Below are 17,883 nucleotides of genomic sequence, written 5' to 3' on the forward strand. Positions count from 1 at the left end.
TGGAACCTTTAGAAAATGTTCATAAATTAATAATTTTAAGAAATAGATTGTCATTGCTATAGTTTTCAGTCAGATTTTTATCATGAATCCCTACCATCCATCGATTGTACGTACTGCCTGTTTACCTTCAAAAGGGTCGTGGGAGTGCTGAACCACTGACTTGAACTTAGAGCAGTCCTTCTCAAATAGCGTGTCCCGCTGTGATGCCAGGGCAGGCGTGTGACCCATGTTTTTTTTTTGTTTGTATTTTTGCCGTGCTTGAATAAAGTTAATTGCACATCCTCTAAAGTAGGTGGCAGTGGTGTGGGTTTTTTCTGCAGGTAAATTCTTCCCTTCTCTCAGGCAAAACTTCAAATCATTTACAGATTAAAAAACACCATTAATAATGTTGTTCTTTATTGTAAATTGATCTATATTTATTTCTTTTTTGTAAACAAATCTACCTACTTAACCACCAACTTTCTTTCTACGGTATACGTACACAAAAAGGCACTTATAGTACATAGATAGACGTGCATACACTATGTATATATCACGTACATGCAGTTAAAGAGCTTTATGGAAATGTTTGAGCCTGGAACAGGTGTATTAGGTCCTATGAGTTTGTGTTTCGAAAGTCAACCAGGAGTCAATGGTGTTCCACATCAGAGGTTCTTCCACTGTACTGTACTTCGACTTGACTAGTGAACTGAAGTCGCTTTGCATATTGCAGCGTGTTGATTGGCGAATAGTCAGAGACCCCCCCTGGCTCCCCTCCCGGCCCCCTCAGGTTAAATGAGGAGGCATCAAAGGGAATGGCTAAGCCGGAGTTCCAGCTGCAGCCTCACGCTGAGACCACAGCGGCGCAGCGGGGGCGGTGGACCGCCAGGACCGCCGGGCCTTGGCCGAAACAGACGCAACTTCAAAGGCCGCGCAACATCACAAGGGTGTCCCAATTTATCGCGTCACACCCCAGAACGGGTTACGTACTGTACCTTGTACGTGCGTGTGCATAATGATAACAAGGTAAATTGAGAGGGAATGTGCAATCAAGCCTGGCTGATGAGATGAGGATGACGAGGAGGAACACGAGAGCTCGTTATGACAAGAGTGAGTAAATAAAACTACGGATAGAGACGAGTGAGTCTATGAGGAGTTTCACTGAACATGTTCTAAGGAATAACCCAAAGAACTTACAATATTAAACATGAACATTTAAACTTACATAACATTAAACATATTTTTTGAAATGGAGAAAAAAAAGGATTTAGTGTCATTTTTCATGGAAAAAAAGCCCATACCAGGGTGGAAAATGTTTTTTATCATAAAAAAGGGAAAAGTTTTTTTCCCCAGTAGATGAAATAAAACGTAAGAGAATACACTCATATTTTGGGGGGATTTTTTTTGCAGGGAAAAAAATCCCAAGAAAAATTGTTTTGATTTGTTTTTGCGTAGAAAATTAGGTTTTCAGTGAAAATCTATTGATTAAAAAAACTCTTTTTTTATACAATACAATATAATACAGGTCACTGATAGTGTAGTGGTACACACGCCCGAGTTGTGTGCGGGCAGCGTGGGATCAATTCCCGCTCAGTGACGGTGTCTGTGTGTGCCCTGCGACTGGCTGGTGACCAGTTCGGGGTGTAGTCTGCCTTCGCCCGTTGACGGCTGGGATAGGCTCCAGCACCTCCCCGCGACCCTCTATAGGATAAGCGGTTTGGAAGATGATGACACAACACAATACAATTTTATTTATATAGTGCATTTCATAACAGCTAGAGCTGTAACAAAGCACTTTAAATACAAACAACAAAAATAGCCATAATACAACAAAATGGAATCAATAAATTAACATAAAACACTACATACAATAGACACCGGAAAAGAGACGAAAATTGCAGGTCTTCCCAAAAGGAAAAAAAAATCCAAAACATATTAGGATATGTTTGTGGGGGTGTTGGAATGTTTTGCAGGTCTCTAGGCACATAAGCCTAATTAGCAATTTACAAAACAACTACTTACTCAATGCGTGTTTGTTTTATCTTTCAAGAAGGTATTCAATGGAAATAAAGTCTCACACAAGTCAACTGAATTTGCTCATCTGTTTTCTTTTCCATCTCTGAAGTTCAGGAATCATACAATGATCAGATCCGGGCAGCTTTTACATCCTCGCGAATGCTCTCACCCGAGATGGGTGAGGGCAGAAAAGGGGCACGATCTAACATGCAGACCTCACATTTATACTGTCTTCAAAATCTAAACATAATGCGGGCTGGTCTCCTCCCTGGCTGGCCCTGCCTATGGGGCTGATCTTCTCCAGCTGGTCCCGTGGTCAGATCTGGGCACACTGACTCTGAGACTTTTAACTGAGTATGCGCTGTCCGTAAATGTGTAATTGCCATATTGGTTTTTGATTAACCTCATCCATCCATTATCTATACCGCTTATCCTCATATGGGTCGCGGGCGTGCTGGAGCTTATCCCAGCTGTCTTCGGGCAGTAGGCGGGGTACAGCCTGAAATGGTTGCCAGCCAATCGCAGGGCACACAGAGACAAACAAACATTCGCACTCACAATCACACCTAGGGGCAATTTTAGAGAGTCCAATCAACTTACCATGCATGTTTTTGGAATGTGGGAGGAAACCGGAGGACCCGGAGAAAACCCACGCAGGCACGGGGAGAACATGCAAACTCCACACAGGGAGGCCGGGCTCGGGGTCAAACCCACGACCTCTGAACTGTGAGGCAGACATGCTAACCAGTCGAACACCGTGCCGCCCTTTTGGTTAACCCCTTTGGCTAATATAAAGCCATTCATATAAATACATTGTTTGCAGGAAAAAAAGTAGTAATCCGTTTTAGGAAAAAAAAAAGTTCTTTTAAAAAAAAATAGCCATAATCTTACAAGAATAAATTTAGGTTTTTGGAGAGGAAAAAAATGTTTTAAGTTATGAAATATTTTCCCCAGACACATTTGTATTGTTTTACAGACAAAAAAAGTTTTGTCGCCCAAAAAATGATATCTAATCTCATCTTCTAATAATATATGCAATATTAAATAAAGTCATGTTTGTGTGGGGGGGGTGCGTTGGTGCCTGCATGTGTGTGTTGTTTATTCAGCAAAAATATGTTTAGGCTTTTTTTCCAGATTAAAACTATACATGTTAAAGATGTGCTAAAAATGTTGGGAATTTGGGGGAATTAGGACATACAACATGTCTTGCAGGGAGGATTACAAAAATCCCATTTGTTTGAGGAAAATATTTTTTCTTCTACAAGCCTCAGGTGGATTCCAGGAAAAGCAAGTCACCCACTGCGCTAGCGTGACACCACGTTGCCGTGTGTTTGTTGCAAACAAGGTCAGAGTGCCTGTGTGCGTACGTGACTGTACAGTCAGGCGAGTGTCTGGCTAAAACCTCGCAGGTGGGACACGTGCCGCCTATGTGGCGTGATCATCTGGCCTCACGAGAGGCCGAGCAAAGCTTACGCGGTCTCGTCGCGCTCGTCCCCGTTCAGAAATAGCTTCTCGTTATGGCGCCTGTGATGTTTCCGAGGGCAGAGCAGTAGCTCAAAGCGGTTGGCGGCCGGGACTCCTCATGAGAGGCCTTGGTGAGAAAAACAAGCGCGCTAATGATCCCACATAGATGGAGGGTGTGCAAATGCTGCCAGTGAGCCTTTGACAGCGAGGAAGACATTTGAAGCAGCATAAGAGTGGAACAAAGAGGTTCATCGCTCTTATTTGGACTGAAAATTTTGGTCCCGCCTGTTACAGTTTGAAGGTTCCATCTGTTTTAGGGTGTAAACAAAGCCTAAAAGATAAGATCAAAAATCAATTATGCATCCTAAGTAAGCACGTTCAGGTGCTACATCTTAAAAAGAAAGACAATAACATGAGCAATAACACTACTACTACAACTAATAACAATAATAACAGTAATAATAATAATAGTTTGTATTCTATATACTGTATCAATTATAAAAGTATATACCTTGAAAGAAAACAATAAACAAAATACAGACCAGAAAACGAGCAACACTGGACAAGGCACAAAGTGTACAGAGGGAGATGACGGGGTAACACAATGGATCGGAGCAAACGAGCACAGTGGACATAACCTGCTCATGACTTGGACTTGAACAGCAAACAAAAACAACAAGCCAACAAAGACTGAAGGAAAGCAAGGCACTAAATACAAACTGATGAGACGAGGAACGCCGGTATAAGAAACAGGGTGTTGATTGAGTACTTCAAGGGATCTGGTAACTGAGTACAGATGTACAGTAACCTGCTTTCAAAGATTCTTCCTTTACGATTACCATTATTGAGTTTTTTTGCAGTTTTAAAATATTTAAGACAATATGTGTTATTAAACAAATGTGATGAACCATATTTATTCAGTGTTATTGACTTTGTGCTTAGCACAGTGTTAGCTTTCAGATTCATTGCTGAGCCAAACAATCAAATTTCTGCAGCTCGAGCAACAGCATAGAGAAGGCTGTAGACGAGAAATACTTTGCGTCTAAAGCTCAACGCATTTACAGGTGTAATGAATAACGTTTTCATTGCATAATGAAATATCATAATGCACATCCATTAGGTTGAATTCTTAATGCAAATATTCATTGTAAATATTCCTATTTTTACTAATCCACCAAGTTAGAGCAAGAGGTTTATACTATTTTCAGCATTGCTTCTTATGAGAATGTTTTCCAATTGAAAGTAAAATTGGTACTATTTGAAATCCTTCCTTCACTGAATCAAAAATCAAAGCGAAGCATGAATCGTAAATCAAATTTATTCCGATACATTTTAAACCTGGGGTGGCACCGTGATTGATTTGTTAGCACGTCCGCCTCACAGTGCAGAGGCGTGGGTTTTCTCCGGGTACTCCGGGTTCCTCCCACATTCCAGAAATAAAACATGCATGGTAAGTTAATTGATCACTCTAAATTGCCCCTAGGTATGATTAAGAGTGTCAATGTTTGTTTGTCTCTTTATGCCCAGCGATTGTCTGGCAACCAGTTCGGGGTGTACCCCGCCTACTGCCCCCAGACAGCTGGCATAGGCTTCAGCACGCCCGCGACCGTTGTGAGGCTAAACGGATTGGATGATGGATGTATGGATTTTAAACCTGGCAACAGCCTGAAACCCAAAATACCAGCTATCCAAAATACCAGATATGATATCTAGGAAAGCTGTCAAGTGTCAAGCACAGTGAGGAATGCCCTCTAGCATCTCTATTGGGGAAACCAAACAACCACTAAGCAGGAAACCTAACACAATGTAGATGGGCTGACCTCATATGGGTGAATACAAAATCAATTGAAATCTTCCTTTATAGTAAGAAAATTCAAAATCAAACAAACGTTAAAGGGGATGTCAGCCCCCAAAACTTCCTTACAAGAATATGATCTGTGCAGCCCCATTAGTCTAAACACGGCATTTTGATTGATATTGTGTTTGTGGGTGGCTAAAAGCGTGTGGATTTTGCTACTTAAATCATACGCAATATTAATCAGATATCCGTGTTTAGACTAGTGGAGGCGCATAGAACATGTTGACTTCGCCTTTAAAGACACAGTGCTTTATTAAATGCATTTTACCTCTTGATGGCCACCACCGCGTTTTTTTTTTCTTTTTTGTCCCAAATCAAAACGTTGCACCCATGTGCCTGGATAAAAACCAATACATGTGACAATAACAATTTTGAGGATATACCCAGACAGACAACTTGGCACGCGCTGTTGTTGTTGATTGCGCTGAACAAAATATTAACCGCACGGCAAATATTTACAGATAAGTCAAGTGACCCAAAAAGACTTTATGATGGGCAAAGATTAGCTCTTTTAATGGCTCCATTGACCCGGTAACAATGTCGATGAGAGGGCAAAGTTTCGTTATTTTAGCCTCATTTGTGAGTTTCCTGAGTGCAGCAATTGGTGTTGTGAAAAGCCGCGTTGTCAAGTTAAGGCAACAGGTGGTGGCTCCAAGGTAAACAGCAACTGTAACAGCAACAGCAAAAAAAAGTGACTAATTAAGCAAACACAATGTGTTATAGTACACAACAGATTGAAATAGCCAAATGTGCACGAAACCAATTATAATACGTAAATATGAGAGCTTAACTAATATATTAGAATAGAATGTCATATCCAGCATTGCGAAGGGCCTAATTAATTGTTTTAGGTCGATGCCGATTCCAATATTTAGCAGCATAAAATTCTGACACCTGATTAATTTAAATATTAATGAACCATTATATAAAAATTGTATAATGAATTAAAAAAAAAAACCTTAATGCATACATCAATAAAGGTACGAATTACAGTCACAACATCCATCCATCCTCAACACCGCTTATCCTGTACGGCAGGGGTCTTCAATCTTGCTCCTCGAGGGCCGGCGTCCTACCTGTTTCCATTTCTCCCTGCTGCAAAACACCTGATTCCGTATAAAAGTAGAGGTGGACCGACCCTATAGATGGGTACTATTTTTTTCTCCCCGTAAAAAAATGTGAATGACGGATGACGGACGCATGACAAATAACAGACGCTCAACTTTTAGGAAAATGCCCAGCTCTAGTTATTTTTCTAATATTTATTTTCATTGTTCAGAAATAGTGCTCTTTTTTCCATTGCGTTTTTAAATTCAGGTGAAGACTACACGCTCTGAAAGCCCAAAGGATGACAGCTCAACGAATTTTGGTTAATGGATAAAATGGAACATTTAATTTCCGCTTTTGAATTCATTTGAAAGAGACCTTCAAAGTGTTGAAGGTTGCTGACCCCTGGTATAGTCAAGCGTACTTTTCTTTCAATATGATATGTAATATCTCATCTTACAAATGTATACGTAATAATGTGATGCTTTTAGTCGTACTGTAGGATGCTTCACAAGTGCAGTTTTGTACATGCCAGTTTACTTCCATGCTTATCTCCGAAAGGCTGGTGTAATTTCAAGAAGTACTGTATGTTCAGTAACGTGTTGTGTGATGTACCTGCTTTTTTCAGCTCCCAATAGCATCACTTTCACAACACACTGAGAATCATGCGGGTGTCGTAAGTGGATTTCAAGGATTTGTCCAAAACAGGTCAGTGTGACGAAGTAAATGGCCGCAAATAGAAAGAAACATGTCTTACCGGAATGCATGGTTTCAAACTAGGGTTAGGGTCTCAAAGTACAGTTTCAAACTTGGGTTGGGGTTTCAAAGTAGGGTTTCAAATTAGGGTTAGTGTTTCCAAATAGGGTTTACGGCGAGGGGTATGGTTTCAAACTAGGGTTGGGATTTCCAATTAGGGTTTCAAAGTAGGGTTAGGGTTTCAAAATAGTGTTTCAAAGTAGAGTTGGCGTTTCAAACTTGGGTTCAGGTTTCAAAATAGGGTTATTGTTTCAAAGTAGGGTTAGGGTCTCAAAGTAGGGTTTCATACTATGGTTAGGGTTTCAAACTAGGGTTCCATTTGGTTCTGTTATTTTATACATGTTTGGGAAAAACGAAAAAAATGATGCGTAAGTATTTCTCAGAATGCTACGACATTTTTCTTGTGTAATTTACAAATTTCAACTGAACTCCTCTAAAACTGTTACTTTATTCAGTGAATATTGCTTTTTTCTTACACGAATACAACACACTATTTTTCTTATTTACTACTTTTCCCAACTTAATTCTCATAGTTTGGTGACCAAATGTCTAAAAGAAAAATCGGTCTTTGTTTATAACAAACCAAACTTGTTCACATACAGTGCTTAACATTTATGAGACCACCACACCCACAATCTTGAAATGCGCTTTCACTTTTCAACAAAAAGTGACAATTTGTGCTCATTGATTTTTTTTTCCTCCTGATTCCTGCTATGATGTCATCCCGTGACCAGTCAAACGAAGTCCACAAATGCCTGGCGGGGTTCAAGGTAAACAGAGCGGAGGCGTGTCAGATGACGACGAGTGGCCTCGTCTCTGATTGGACGACGACTAGCTTTAAAAACATGCAACACACAGAAGACAATTTTAGTATATTTGGACTTTTCCAAGAGTGTGTTATTTGTTGCGACTAATTTGTACAAGTCATGAGCGGATGTCCATATTTTGAGAGGAGCCATTTGTACGTTTATTCTTTTTAATATACTGCATTTTCATGCAATAACTGCTCATTTAATCGGCTCGGTTTGTTCCCAGGTTGTTTCAAAACCAATCTCTGAAGCAAAAAGAAGACCAAGATGCCTCTCAGGCAGGCGTCAACAAGGCCAGTAAAGGGGGTATCATCTATGGAGACTACCTCAAGGTACAAAAGCAACACCTGTCACACTGCACTTTTTGTCACTTTGGAAAATTTCCAAGTATTTTCTTTGTGTTGTTTCCCCCTCTAGCTGGATAAAATTGTGACGGCCCAGGAGCTGCAGAGCGAGCTGAAGGGCAACAAGATTCATGACGAGCACCTCTTCATCGTCACGCATCAAGGTGAGCCGCGTGCTAACTTTGAGGGAACTAAATGTCTTCAGAAATTTTAGTAAGGCTAGAGATGTCACAACGTCGGCAGTATCGTGATGTTAAAATTGCCACAATATATCGTTGCCATGTCATGTCACGATATTAATAGGAGCAAATCTGTTTAAAAGCCCAAGTTGTTTTCCAATTGTGCAGTTCCAGCACCCTCTGGTGGTTAGTTTATTAGTGCAGTTTAATTTGATGCCACCTATGTTTAAGACCGATGCTAATCGCCAGAGCTGGGCACTTGACCCTTTTTAGCGGATACGTCCTCCGTCCTCCGTCCGCGACCTGAGTACCCTTCTGGCCTCATCCCTCCGTCCTTATTCATAAAAATTATCGGCCCCCAGCCCGTCCTTTTAAAGTCCTTACGTCCTTACGTCCGTTTGAGAATGTTCCCAAAATTAAAATGGCAAAATATAAAACATATTTAATGGGCTACATATGACATGGCCAGCTACATGTACCAGGATAAGAAAAAAAGAGACCAGGCTTGGAGAACCGTAGGCGAAGAGCTTATTATACCTGGTATCTTTTTACTTTCTTGATTTTTTTATTTTTTATTTTTTTTTTACAGCTGTTGAACTTCAGCAAGACGGCAATATTTGTTTGCATTAGCTTTAGCACAACTAAAGCTACGTACTCCTCAAGCGACATGCTGGCATCACTTCGGTGTGCTGGCTCTGACGCTGGGTCTCATCACTTGTCATACTAATAGAACTCGCGCTGCATCGCCTATTGAAAAATCTCCTGCGCAGTTGGGTAAATAGTGGCGCGTTTCAAGTGTTCGGAGTCAATTTTTTGCCATTTGCCCATTTCGCCGAGTGGGTTGAAATGAACTTTGGCTGCCTTGCGACCACGTCACACGCAATGAGGGCCGATTAGTGCCTATTATTGAAACTGACATTGCCATTGTTTTTAAGACATTGTTTTTAACTTAAAAAGAATTAATTAAATACATTTGGAATGGTCCGCTGATAGTGTAGTGGTACACACGCCTGAGTTGTGTGCGGGCAGCGTGGGATCGATTCTCGCTCAGTGACAGTGTCTATGTGTGCCCTGCGACTGGCTGGCGACCAGTTCGGGGTGTAGTCTGCCTTCGCCCATTGACGGCTGGGATAGGCTCCAGCAACTCCCCGCGACCCTATATAGGATAAGCGGTTTGGAAGATGACATGACATTTGGAATGTAATTAAATTAATAAAAATGGCATTACATAAGAATTTGATGAAATTCACTGTACTGTATTATTGAACATATTAATTACATAAAGAGTTTAATAAATAGTGTAATTGTAATTCAATGAATAAAAATAATATTAAATAGATAAAATGTCACTAAATTCATACTAATTCTTTTCATTAAATGAAAATGATATTATCAAAATGTCATCAAAAAATGCAAATTCCATTATTTAAAAAAAATGACATGAAAACTTAAAAAATGTCATGAAATATATCAATTGCTTCTAAAGTAGTAGTCACAGTAGTAGTAGTAGTAGCCAAAACGACCAAGTGACAATTTGGTAAATTTCATATTTTTCACACATCTATACTGTTGGACAGTGCACACGTGTGGGTGTTGTTTTTACAAATTACTGACCAATATCAAGTGTTGAAAATATCTTGCGCTCTTTGATGATGCAATGCTTATAATGTAATGTTAATGACTGAACAAACATGTCGTTTTGGGGATCAAAAGCTCATATCTGGAAAAACTAGTAAGTCGGCTCACTCGCATCTCAAGGCACCACTGTGTGTCCAGGTTTTTGACAACCCACAGTAATGTTAGATAAACACTGACCATTGATGTGGGCCAAATTGCTGGTTTAGAATGATATACAAAGTTGAAAGTCGCATTGCTTCTGTACTGTATATCATCACTCATAGAATGCGTCTTGTCCAATCAAACTATTGAACTGAACTAGCTGTTGTAGAATTGCCTTATAGCCATGTTTTGATTTGCAGAAATTGATTATAAAGTCACCATATCTAAGTAAAATGTCTCAAAGTGTATTGTGTGTTTCATTGCAGCATATGAGCTGTGGTTCAAACAGATTTTGTTCGAGCTGGATTCGGTCTGCCAGATCTTCATTAATGGACACGTGAGTCCCTTTTTTTACCCGCTGGTGTTCATTCATCCCATTATACGTGATTAATATCAGTCAGCTTCTCGCTGCTGTTGTGTGAAAGTCGACCGCTTGAAATCCAATCCAATTAACCTTGTTTGTCACGAATTGATCCGTGCATTGTTTTCTCAATTAGTCAATTAGGAGTTGGCTCTTACATGTTGGAAAATGTTCCCAAATGTCAGTCGGTGTTTGCAGACATTTGGCTTTCAATCAAAAGTATAAAAAGACCAAGCTGAGGAATTGATGAGGAAAACTGTGGGTTGATTAATCCCTTGAGTGACAACCGTGTGTCTTTACACCTGCGGATGTCTCACATGCAGGACATTCATTAAACTCAAAACATTTCGTTTGGGGTTTAACGTCGAGTCATCCAACTTTGCCGTCATGGTACAACACTTATGCATTAACAAAAACTCAAAATGTTTCGTAATTTAGGGTGACCCATCTCTCTTGTATTTGCAGTTTAAATTTGGTAGCACGTAGACAAACTATCTTGTCTGTCTTTGAAGGACTCGTGGAAATGTAAGAAATGATCCAGAAACGGATGTTGCAAACAAAAACGGCAGACTTCCTGTGTCGTCTCAGGCGTGGCTTTTTCTGACTGTTTAGTGAGTCTACTCATGATAGACATGCCCACCAATATTGTACATGCTGCTCAGTGAAAGAAGCTTCGGGAGCTGAATTTTCAAAAAGGTTTTGAGGTGCTACTGAAGTGGAAAAGAAAAAGAATGACCTTTAAATGAAGGCAAATTGGCACACTTCCTGAGCCATTTAAGGCATGGCCTCTTAAAACGTTTTTGTTCTTTCATGTTAGACATGCCTGATAAATCTCGTGGAGCTAAATGGAACTGGCCTTGAGCTGAATTTTCAAAACATGCTCGCGGCATGTTACACAGCCTATTTGTATAAGTTTTGAGTATCGGAGGGAGGAAACTATAATTGAATACATGCCGTCTCTTTGCAGGTGCGAGATGAACGCAACATGCTCAAAGTCAACACTCGCATTCACAGGATCGTGATAATCTTCAAGCTGCTGGTGGAACAGTTTGCCGTCCTGGAGACAATGACAGCCTTGGACTTTTTTGATTTCAGGTTTGACAGTTGGCATGCTTTTTCTCTCAGTTGTCCGGATAGTGAGCTTACTTGGTGTTGTTGATTTTGCGTGCAGGGAGTATCTGTCTCCAGCTTCTGGTTTCCAAAGCCTTCAGTTCCGACTCTTGGAGAACAAGCTCGGGGTCCCCGACAACCTGAGGGTGCCGTACAACAGGCAGCACTACCGTGACATCTTCAAAGGCCGTGATGCCGAGTTGCTGCTCACCACCGAGCAAGAGCCCACACTCTTGAAACTGGTCGAGGTAAAGAAAAACACTCAAAATATTTGTCACAGTTAACACGTTACAACGTTTATTATTAACCTGACCGTACTGACTTTGGCTGGCTATTCATCTACTAGATTGGACACGCGACATGCGTCATTAGACCAGACGGTAATCAATATAGCAGCACCACTCATTGGTCATGAAGTTGTAGTAATACGGACTATCATTACATACTGTTTGATAATTTTGCAGTATTGGCAATAATTGTAGTAGCAGAAGTGGCATGAGTAGTAGTAGTAGTAGGTACAGTGGTGGTAATAGTAATAGTAGTAGTAGTCGTAGTAGTAGTAACGGTGGTGTTAGTTTTAAAGTTTTCTAGTTCAGTTCATAATTCAAAATTTTTAACTAAAGTTCGTTCAAAAAATGAACTAGCTCGAGTTCTTTTTTTTTTTTTTAAACAATATGTTGCTGTTGTTGAGCTGTTACCCTCAAAATGATGGCATTTTTCCCATGGTTGCCACCTATTCAGTCCGCACTAGTATACAGCTGCAAGTTTCTGTTTGAATGTTCTTTTTTTTAAACGAGAAATTAAAGCAAAAACAGGAGTGTAGCTTTGACTGATGGCAGCCCACTTCCTGCTTGTATTAGTAGTAGTGGAAGTATGGGTAGTGGCAGCAGCAGTAGTATTAAAAGTTGTGGTGGTGGTAGTAACAGTAGCAGTAGTAGTGGTAGACAGTTGTGGTAGTAGCAGAAGTAGAAGTAGTGGTGGTGGTTGTAGTAGTACTTTTAAACGACAGGAACTAATAACTTAAAATATATTGCATTCTGAAAGTAACTTGCTAAAAGTGACACACTGTCTTTAAAGGAGTGGCTTGAGAGAACCCCTGGCCTGGAAACAGATGGCTTCAACTTCTGGGAAACCCTGGAAAACAACATATTTAATGGCCTTAATAAGGAAAAGCAAAACATTGAGGTGAGATTTTACAATAGATTTTATAAAAGAGTAATAATAATAATAATGATAATAATAATAATAATAAATAACTCTTAGATGACATTTAAAGTAGATGTGAAGTCATGTTGTGATGCTCGTGGTCCGTAGCAAATGTCTGACTGTGAGGACAAAGAGGAGATGATGGCTGAGTATCTGAAGCAGAAGGAAGTGTTCACTTCCTTGTTTGACGTCAAGCGTCATGAGCATCTGCTCAGTAAAGGTCAGCAAAGGCCTTCCTGAATTAGGCTACTGCACGCACAACTCGTACCTTTGATTACATGACGGTTTCAAATATGTGCACTGTGGCTCACTGATGTTACTTTTTCCCACCAAGGTGAGAGGCGGCTGTCTTACAAAGCTCTGCAAGGCGCTCTCATGATCTACTTCTACAGGTAGGGCCACATACACACTGCACCTTTAGTGATAGTAGAGCAGTAGAAGGTACTGTTAGCAGTGGTAGCAGTAGTATAGTAGTAGGTAGGGTTGGCAACTGTCCCGTATTTTGGGCTAATTTGGTTTGTCCCATACGGGACCTTAAATGTCCCGTATTTTCACTATCAACTCTTGCAAATACAGAAAACTGCAATCTACTGATCCTGTAATATGAGATGCTTTTAGTAAGCTTTGGATGGCAATTGATTGTCAATAACGACGGACACAGACGGGTTGGCAGCTAAATGTCTTGTCTTTTACTTGTATACTTGCTCGAACATACATTGCTGGTTCTTAAACAGTGATAGCACATTACATCGCCCCTAATGGAGACTTTCGGTACTACACATGACAGATCCTAGATCAGATAAAGCGTCAATCTCAGAACAAGCGTCTATCACTCCACCTGTCATGTAAGGACTTCTCTCTGGCTGAGCAAAATGACAGAAGACTGTCGAGTCAGTCAAAAGCAGCCAGAAATATCCATAGAAAAAAATACAAAAATTTGGTGAGTCACACTCCTCTTTAACATTTCCGATTTCTTACACCCGTTTCTTGATGAAAAGAGCCAAATTGTGGTTTCATGAGGTTTCATATGAGGTGACATATTGTCACTGTCCTGTGAAAAATACTGTCAATTATTTTTAATTTTTTCTTATTTTTACGTGAATGTGGTTTCAGCATTAACGCGTAAATTAGAAAAAAAATCCCCAATTCATACATCATGCTCACACCACCGTGGCACCGTGCACTTGTCCCTTATTTAGTAGTGAAAAAGTTGGCAACCCTAGTAGTAGGTAGGTAGCGGGGCTGTGCATTTTACTAAAATTTCCCAGTCCGCTTATTGCCTTCCGCCTACAGCCAGGGTATCCTTCCACCGTCCGTCTATCCGCCTTTTTGTTCAGCAAGAAGAAATTGTAACTGCCTGTAGGCCGGCCCACCAAGCATTTTAAATGGACTTCTATCAGCCTTTCTGTCTAGCAACTTCTAACATCTTCCACTACTACATAATGTAGAATTTGGAGTACCGGTAGTAGTCGCGTGTGTATGGTATATGTGTGTGTGTGTGTGTGTGTGTGTGTGTGTGTGTGCTGATATTAGGCCTCGCAGGCATTCAGTCCATCTATAACTCCGCCTGTTGCTGTCTGTTCAACTTAGGGAGGAGCCCAGGTTCCAGGTTCCATTCCAGCTGCTCACCTCCCTCATGGACATCGACATGCTCATGACAAAATGGAGATGTGAGTATATGTGGATGCCACACCAGTAGGCCTACACAGCAATGATGGAGTGGAATGATGGAGTGTTTGGCCCTAGGCCTCAGCACACTAACAGGGAAGTTTGCCCGGCTAAAAAGTTAGTCAGAAGCCTTTGGGAAGCTGCTCCACTCCCACTCAATACATTTTTACTCACCCCTGCCCTGGTGCTTGTGAATCAATTATTAACGTCTCACTTCTTTTTTTTCTTTTTCTGTTGTTGTTGTAGATAATCATGTATGCATGGTGCACCGGATGATTGGCAGCAAGGCAGGCACGGGGGGCTCGTCCGGGTACCACTACCTGAGATCCACTGTCAGGTACTGTCTATTGTGTATTTCAAGGCCGCATTGCTGAGAAAGAGAGATGCGCTACACAACTCTATTCCTCTCGGTTTAGTTTGTCCCAATACTGTCCCAGTCCTGTCCATATATCTGTCTACCTACCTATTGGAGAAAAATAAAAAAACAGCCGACTGTGTACCCATGAGAGACCGTGTGAAAGGGGTTGTCTTTAGCTTCGTTACACAAAGTGATAGCAGGTAGCATGTAGAAGTAGTAGTGCGCGTTAGTATGAGTAGTAGTAGAGGTAGTGGTAGGAGTACAATAATAGCTATAGCATTAGCTGTCATAGTAGTAATAGTTGTTGCAGTAGTCCCTCACGTTTGTCACATTCCGTCTAGGCTTTCTGTGGGTGAAATCGATGAAGTCTGTTAGATTTGGAGCCCTTTTGAGCAGCCAGTGCTACACTGTGACTAGGGGATTCTACAATATAACCCCATCAGAAATCTGTGTAGCACCGATAAAGCCCCTCAAGCGTTTTATTTTACATTTGAAAATAAAGTATTTCTTATTCATTTAACTAAGTTTAAAAAAATCCAAATGTTAGTTCACAAGTAGGCATTCTTTTTTCAATCAAACCCGTTTCCATGTTTGTGCTGCGCCCGCACCCCGTGTGTGTTAGTGAGGAGAGAGTAGGGGAGGGCGGAGGGATTTGCCATTGCCCTGTGCTTAACTATTTTGTTGAATGTTGTTTGGCAAAATTCTCTTGAAACTAATTTAAAATGGAGCATGCTTTTGCTGTTTATCATCTTTTTCAGTTAAAAATGAAGAACCTCCGAATAAAGTGAAGTGATGAAAATTGATTATTTTCCCAGCCTCCCCGCATATAGTCTAGCCCCCTCCCCCGAGCCCCAGGAGAGAAAAAACTCCTGGCACGGTGTCTTTGGCAGAGTCAAATGAGGCTCCCCTAACTAGGCCCAGCTCCAGAGCCTCCGTCATCGAGAGGGTGCGCACATAGTGTTGCTCAATTAATGTTTGATAATATTAGCTTTTTCTCCACAAACAATTTGTTACTTCATCTACTGTTGAAAATGTGCAAAAGTTATTCACACACAGCGTCCTCTCTCTCTCTCGATTATATGTTACAAAAAGGTATACCACAGCGGGCGTTATAGATAAATTCAACCTTTTGTAGGCGGTGAGTGTGATAGGCGGGAATACATTTGCCTTCTGTTCCACTACGGATCGTCTCCAAGTACGTACTGTCAGGTTTAGTTGCGTTGACCTCACCGCGCATCCATGCCGGCAATCACGGCCTGTCATGTTTGCCCATCCAGATCCCCTGCGTTGTCTCGCCACCATCTTATGTTGTCCACCGTGACCTGAAATGTAACTGTAAATATACCTTGTAAATGTGCCATGTATTACCACATGCTTCCCTTTCACATTTCCTACCATGCGCACAAAGTGCGATGTCCAATGACGTGCACCAAAAAAATTCATTTTGGGAATATGAGTCAACAGTTCTCGAGCTTATTGGACACATCTACTAAAGATGATGTCATGTCATTGCTGCGCGTAATAAATCAAACGTCTGCGTGGCTGAATTACCATCACCACAAATGTCCACTTCATGCTTCATGTTTCAATTGTGATTTAATTAAAAAATGTCAAATGTAAAGACAACAACTGTTACTCAAAACAACTTTGCAGATTCACGGTTGATGTCAGTCTCTTGAGCACTTTGCCCGCCCGCCCGTCTTTTGATGATGTATAGGTTAGATGTTTATGGATGAAAATCCATACTGCATACGCATTGGATACATATCCGATTTATATCCTCATACAAAAGAGGCCCAGGTTGGATTTGAAAAAAAAAAGCAGAATTGAACTGTTGACATTGCATGAAAAAAATCTGTAAAGTGTTAAAACAAAATCGGAATTGAGCTAGAGTGTCAACATGACTTAATTGGCTCCATACCTTTCTTAGATATAGCTAGTTAATTACTAATAAAAAGTTTGTTACTGTCGTGGAACATTTTCTGCCAGATGCAGAAGGTCTGCCCTGTCCAAAATGATTTCTGCCCCTAATCTAAATCTACCTTAGCCGGTTTGCCTGTATGTGGCTATTTACCTTAAACACGTTTTGTTTTCCCTACAGTGACCGCTACAAGGTTTTCGTAGACTTGTTCAACCTGGCCACGTTCCTGGTACCTCGCCACTGGGTGCCCAAGTTGAACCCCAATGTTCACACCTTTCTCTACACGGCCGAGTGCTGCGACAGCTCCTACTGCAGCAGCGAGGACTCGGACTAGCACAGAAACCTACAAGAAAACCAAACAAATGCAAAAAAAGACTATAGCACCTAACTTCTTTCTCTTTCCACACAACCACCGCGTTGTCCATAAAACACAGTTTTCCATTGCACACTGATGACAAGCCTCATTGTCTCGACTTGAAGGTTCGCAAAGGACGATGTGGCTATCCCAAGAGTAAATTGTAAATTCAATTAATATTAAAGAGAATAATGATGCTCAGCATCGAAACAATTTGCACAACATGGAAATTAAGAAAATACAATGTGTAAATAATGTCAGTATGAAATACACTCACCAGACATAACATTAAGGTGCACCAATAAATTCCAAGAATTCAGTTGAAGGATTCAACACAAGTCACTTTTGAATTGAACAATATGTTTAATATTGTTATAGTCACCTGTAACATACTTTCTAATATTTTGGTTGCATTATTTAGTGACATATGGGTGAAAATTTTAGGAAAGGCCCTGCAACGGAGTATACCTAATGTGTCCGGTGAGGTTGAGTGCTACATTTTAATATATGCTTAATCTATTGTTTTTTATTCAGGGATTGATATAATCTTTGCATATGGAGTTGTGCAATTTGCTAAAACATATTTGTTGTACATAGTATTGTACATTGTACATAGTACCATAGTATTTGTTTGTATTATAAGTGCATGCCGAAATAAAGGCCAGAACTGACG

The 17,883-nt window shown here is 40.7% G+C and overlaps 1 protein-coding gene across 1 annotated transcript; it reads left to right on the forward strand.

Annotated features, from left to right (window-relative positions):
- Positions 1-7,950: 7,950 nt before the first annotated feature.
- On the forward strand, positions 7,951-17,882 carry tdo2a (tryptophan 2,3-dioxygenase a). The gene is made up of 12 exons (XM_086022174.1): positions 7,951-8,081; positions 8,156-8,261; positions 8,347-8,437; positions 10,498-10,568; positions 11,560-11,687; positions 11,764-11,950; positions 12,780-12,887; positions 13,017-13,128; positions 13,243-13,300; positions 14,499-14,578; positions 14,823-14,913; positions 17,036-17,882. The coding sequence occupies exons 1-12, from the start codon at positions 8,047-8,049 to the stop codon at positions 17,187-17,189; spliced, it is 1,221 nt and encodes a 406-aa protein (XP_085878300.1). The 5' UTR covers positions 7,951-8,046; the 3' UTR covers positions 17,190-17,882.
- Position 17,883: the final 1 nt, after the last annotated feature.

This window comes from Filicampus tigris, chromosome 2 (genome assembly GCF_054856515.1).
Source record: "Filicampus tigris isolate MCC_2025a chromosome 2, RoL_Ftig_1.0, whole genome shotgun sequence".
NCBI classification, from domain to species: domain Eukaryota; kingdom Metazoa; phylum Chordata; class Actinopteri; order Syngnathiformes; family Syngnathidae; genus Filicampus; species Filicampus tigris.

What these genes read in the sequence shown, in the direction of transcription:
- tdo2a (XM_086022174.1), top strand. Translation starts at nt 8,047, where the DNA reads ATGAGCGGATGTCCATATTTTGAGAGGAGCCATTT. An exon ending in TTGGACTTTTTTGATTTCAG is followed by an intron (nt 11,688 to 11,763) that starts GTTTGACAGTTG and finishes TTTTGCGTGCAG; the next exon opens with GGAGTATCTGTCTCCAGCTT. An exon ending in TACCTGAGATCCACTGTCAG is followed by an intron (nt 14,914 to 17,035) that starts GTACTGTCTATT and finishes TTTTCCCTACAG; the next exon opens with TGACCGCTACAAGGTTTTCG.